General features: G+C 44.6%; 2 protein-coding genes across 4 annotated transcripts in view; both read right to left on the bottom strand.

Moving 5' to 3' along the window:
* LOC116705506 (dual specificity mitogen-activated protein kinase kinase 2) overlaps nt 1–33 on the bottom strand; it is a 14,698-nt gene extending 14,665 nt beyond the window's left edge. The window contains exon 1 of the mRNA XM_032541709.1: nt 17–33. The gene's annotated coding sequence lies outside the window, so the exon portion shown is untranslated. The remainder of the gene's footprint in view (nt 1–16) is intronic.
* Nucleotides 1–4,800, bottom strand: part of LOC116705659 (manganese-dependent ADP-ribose/CDP-alcohol diphosphatase) — a 20,812-nt gene extending 16,012 nt beyond the window's left edge. The window contains exons 1-3 of one of the 3 annotated variants that reach the window (XR_004335983.1): nt 4,136–4,800; nt 3,577–3,699; nt 1,592–1,956 (exon numbers count right to left, since the gene is read on the bottom strand). Coding sequence is in view for 2 of the 3 variants with exons in the window: in XM_032542021.1 (XP_032397912.1) it covers nt 1,652–1,956; nt 3,577–3,699; nt 4,136–4,733 (1,026 nt within the window). In the remaining variant the exon portion in view is untranslated. Of the gene's footprint in view, nt 1–1,024; nt 1,957–3,576; nt 3,700–4,135 lie in introns of those variants that run through there. The other 2 variants (XM_032542022.1, XM_032542021.1) reach the window with 2 other exon arrangements.
* Nucleotides 4,801–4,806: the final 6 nt, after the last annotated feature.

Below are 4,806 nucleotides of genomic sequence, written 5' to 3' on the forward strand. Positions count from 1 at the left end.
GTGTGTCTGCCCCGTGTGTCTGCCGAGTCCACAGAGTCCACACGGGACACTGCGCCACTTGAACGCAGCCGCTGCACCAGGGCCACGTCTGTGCCGCTGCTGCTTTCATGACTTGTCGGAAATTCAGATATCACGACGTTTGACATAATTCACTAATGTTTCAAAACACTGTGTACATATTCTATCTTCGTCTTTATCTCGCCTTATCCCCACGTCCTATCCTGTCTATAATGTAGCTCAGTTCCCCACAGCGAGCGTATGCTCCTTTCATCGACATTGTTGTCGTCTGTCCTCATCTTTTACAGTCTGTGCTCGTGATACTGATGTTTGAGTCGCACTAATATGTGAAGCGCTTCACATATTAGTCTTTCATATTTCATTTACATCGCACTGTTGACTTATTGTCCCCCCCCATTTTACACAGAAATATATCCCCTTCACTGTTTTTAATACTTTCAGTGAAGGAACTGACTGATTACATTCCACTGAAATTGTATTTTTAATATGATTTCCCATGACAAATAAAACATGGGATTGATTTAGCATGGAAGTCCATTCTTGACCTTTGAGATAGTAGTTTGACAAAATAACCTTAAGGTCCACTTACTTAGGCTAAATCAGAGCTTTCAACCGCATCTTACACTCTTCGTCAGCAGATGGAGTTTGCACAGTTGTCATGGAGACAGACGGCTATACAACTCCCTACATGCCCAGAGGTAACTCCATCAGCTGATCTGCAGACTACTTTAGTCGTTGTGGTAAATGTTGGTACTCCTTATCGTAGTGGTCTGGCTGTGCTCAGTGTTTTCCTTCAGGCTGACTACTGATTTATCAGCAGAGAGCTGACTCGCTAGAACGTGCCCAGGGGATGTTAAAGACAGGCTTCATAATCCAACCTCAAGTGAAAAACACAAGAGATAAAAGCCTTGTCTCCACCATTTTCCCATGTAACCTGAATGCAGCATAAGAAGCCAGAGATGACACAGAAATGCCCCTTCTGCTTAGACTCTCTTTATTGATCATTTGGGATGATTGCCAGGAAATTGAATTTCCAGCAACAGATTTCAGCAGCTTACAAACACTTGTATAGAAAATACAGTATAAGAATAACAATAAATGCTATGGTTTTATTATTTATTGAATTGTTTGACTTCTCACAATGTATCAGTTACAGTTAGCAACACACAGCCACATCCCATTTCTCACTACATTGCACATTTTATTTTTCAGGAAATAACAGAAAAAGATAATCTGTTAGTATATGTGCAAAAAGGCAGCAGTTACAATAAAGAATCAATTCCATCTTAAAACGCATATATAGATATGCAAATTCTGTCACATAACCTCTAAATGAAAAGCCGTGTATGACATAAATTTCACACTTGATTTGAGGTATTGTATTTGCTCCAGTTATCAGTGCTATTCCCACCTCGGCCTCTAAAAGAACTAAAAGAAGGAGAAGATATAGTGCTCCTTTAACCAAAGTGTGAGCCTATAATATGGGCTGCCTGGGAGACTTTCTTTCTTGTAAAGTGACGTGTTGGAAACTCCCAGACTTCTTAGAGAATGTAAAAAACATCCTGTTAATAACCCAGTCCAGAATATAGCTCTCTGAATCCCGACATATTCTAAAACCATGTGTCATGTTGCCCTATGACCTTAGGCATGGGAACCGAAGCAATCGGTCGGCAATCCTCCCTCTCCCTTTCAGCTCCATCCTGTCCTTGTACACCGAGACGGTGGCGAAGGCGTTGCTGTCAGGCGGAGTCTCGATCACGCCCTGGAATGTCACGTGGTGCACTCCCGTGTCTGTGTCCTGGTGGTAGCCCCCTTCGTGGTCGTGTCCAGCCATGAAGCACACCACGCTGCCGTGGGATTGGACAACAGCCAGCAGCTGCTCGTAGTTCCAGGCCAGGGACATGGGTTCGGTGGAGCGGGGGTGCACGGGAAGGTGGCCTGCACAGAAACACACCCGTTTACAGCTGCTCTGTATTATAATACACTATATATTACGAAGACTGCAACTCATTCTTTCATTTTCAATTCATCCATAAACTGTTCTAAAATTCATGGTTTGGTTCCCACGTTGCTCCTTTTGTTCAACCAACGGCGTGAAGCCCACCGCCTCGAGGGACGTCCCTAGAGCCGCCGTCGTGTCCAGCTACTACACTACGGCTCAACCACGAATGGTTGCAGATGGAAATGGAGATTTGAAAGAATAAAATCAGCTAATCGTGAATGGAATGTGAATATTTAGTTGGATGTTTGGTGTAACATTTGGTTTAACATTTTGTATTCCTCATTTTATTTACAGTTTTTTCATAAGATAAATGCTGTAATAATGTTAAATATCACAGATTGTTAACAGAAATGCCGTACTTTCTGTATTTATTTTGCTACTTTATTTAACATACGTAAGACGGTGTTCTGTAGATGCTGCTGTTGAACTGAGTCATATCACACACGTCAGTTTACAGGAAAGTATCGATATTTTATCATAGGAATAGTTTTGTTATTTTTATAATTTTAGCTTTTGAGCTACGCCCCTGGGCATCTAAATCATGGTTGCAGCTGTTGCCGTGGTCCTGCGAAGCGCCCTAATACACCCTTCTATGCAGTGCAGTGCCCTGCAACGTCCAGCTATGCATTGCAGTGCCTGGCTACGTCACGACTATGTCCTGCTACACACTGCTACGCCCTGCATATTTATTGTGACCGTTATGGCCACTATTCATCACCCCCCAACTGGCCCCGTCAGACTACACCTATCAAGAGCCTTGGTCTGTCCCAGGTTTCTTCCTCAAAAGGAGGTTTTTCCTCGTCACTGTCGCAGTAAATGCGGTCTAGACCTGCTCTATCTGTAAATTATAGAGTGGTCTAGACCTGCTCTATCTGTAAATTATAGAGTGGTCTAGACTGCTCTATGTAAATTATAGAGCGGTCTAGACCTGTATTTTTAATTATAGAGCGGTCTAGATCTGCTTATCTGTAAATATAGACGCTTAGACCTGCTCTATTTTTAAATTATAGAGCGTCTAGACCTGCTCTATTTTAAATTATAGAGCGGTCTAGACTGCTCTATCTGTAAATTATAGAGCGGTCTAGACCTGCTCTATTTGTAAATTATAGAGTGGTCTAGACCTGCTCTATCTGTAAATTATAGAGCGGTCTAGACCTGCTCTATCTGTAAAGTGTCTTGAGATAACTCATTATTTTATACTATAAATAAAATTGAATTGAATAATGCTCCATGACATGTTTCATCTGTTACACAGGGAATATTGAACTTCAGCTAAACTTTAAAATCAAATCCTAATTGCAAGACCTGGCAGAATAATCTCAATTAGTAATTTTTCCCCAAGTGGTTCAGCCCTATGTAACACATTCAAAAAGGAAATAAGTGTGCTGGTGGTGGTGTGTTTGTGTGTGTGTGTGTGTGTGACTAACTCCACTTAAAAGATGCCAGGAATAAAAAAATAAATGCTAAAGGGACTGCATTAATGTACAGCACTGATATACAGTAGCTAGCCCCAGTCAGACGAATATGCGCTTCATAAAGGGACAGATTGAACTTACTCACGAGTGTGACTCTTTCCTGTTTGTCATCGGCCGAGGACAGAACCGAATCCAGCCAGTCCAGCTGCTCCTTACTGAAGCCCCCGTTGAACATTGTAAACCTCTGCTGCAGGCCCTCGGATACTGAAATAGGAACACTAAATATGAAAATCATATCTATCAGTCACCTTGGTGTCTGTTAAATGGCTAAAGTGTGATGAAACATGTTGCCTACATGGGTGAATTGAAGTCTACATCCACAAACTAGATGGGGGAAATCAAGTAATAGTGTCTCCGCTCTACAACTACTGCCAGCGCCCTTAAGCAAGGCACGTGCCATTAAACTGCCCCGGTAGGGCTGCTCATGGACTGGCGGTCAAAGACCACCACGAGTGTCCTTTTAAAGAATATCATTCTTTACTGCTGACTGAGGTCCTACTTTCAGATTTCTCATAGACTTCTAACAGGCTTGTTTTTGGAGCCAACCCCGCCGCATTGGCATTACCTCAGTTTGACTTCCATCTATTATTTTTGTCTGTGTAAAAAAAATCAAAGTGTGACTAGTAACAGGTCAGCATACCTGGGGGGCAGTTGAGGTCCTCGTTGGTGTTGTTCTGTTTGATTAAATCCATCGCCTGACTGTACTGCTCACTGGACTCCTGTCTGCCCAGCAGGCTCACATCATAGGCGTCCAGCACCACGAAGGTGAAGCCGGGGTACGGGCGGAAGGAGTAGGCATAGATATCACTGCCAGGAGCCTGGGCTCCAAACCCCCGGCTGCTGCTGCTGCTGCTGCCGCCGCCAGGGTGGGGGCTGCTGTTGAGCCGTGAACGCAGCAGCGCGCTCCTGCTGAAGTTATAAAACTCGTGGTTGCCCCACACATGGTGGAGCTCCGCAGGGCCGGAGCTGAACTCCCGCAGCACGGTGTGTAGCGCGCGGTCAGAGGCGTCCTGGCCCTTGTTGAAGCCGTCGATAATGTCCCCCAGCTGAAGGATAAACTCTGGTTTTACAGCCGAGTCCGACCAACTTTCCCGGGCGTTTCTGAGCAGCTTCAGACTGCTCCGGTAGTACCGCCTCCTCGTCCTGGCGAAATTGTACCCGTCGTCGACATCTGCGTACTGAATGTCCGCTATCACGCCGAATGTAAACAGCGGCGTTTGTTGAGGACAGTCGTCCATCCTCGATGTTGTCTTCGGATGAACCGATGTGTGAGTGTGTGTGTGTACCAACCGACCGGAGTATACAGGAGAC

This window comes from Etheostoma spectabile, chromosome 17 (genome assembly GCF_008692095.1).
Source record: "Etheostoma spectabile isolate EspeVRDwgs_2016 chromosome 17, UIUC_Espe_1.0, whole genome shotgun sequence".
Lineage (NCBI taxonomy): Eukaryota > Metazoa > Chordata > Actinopteri > Perciformes > Percidae > Etheostoma > Etheostoma spectabile.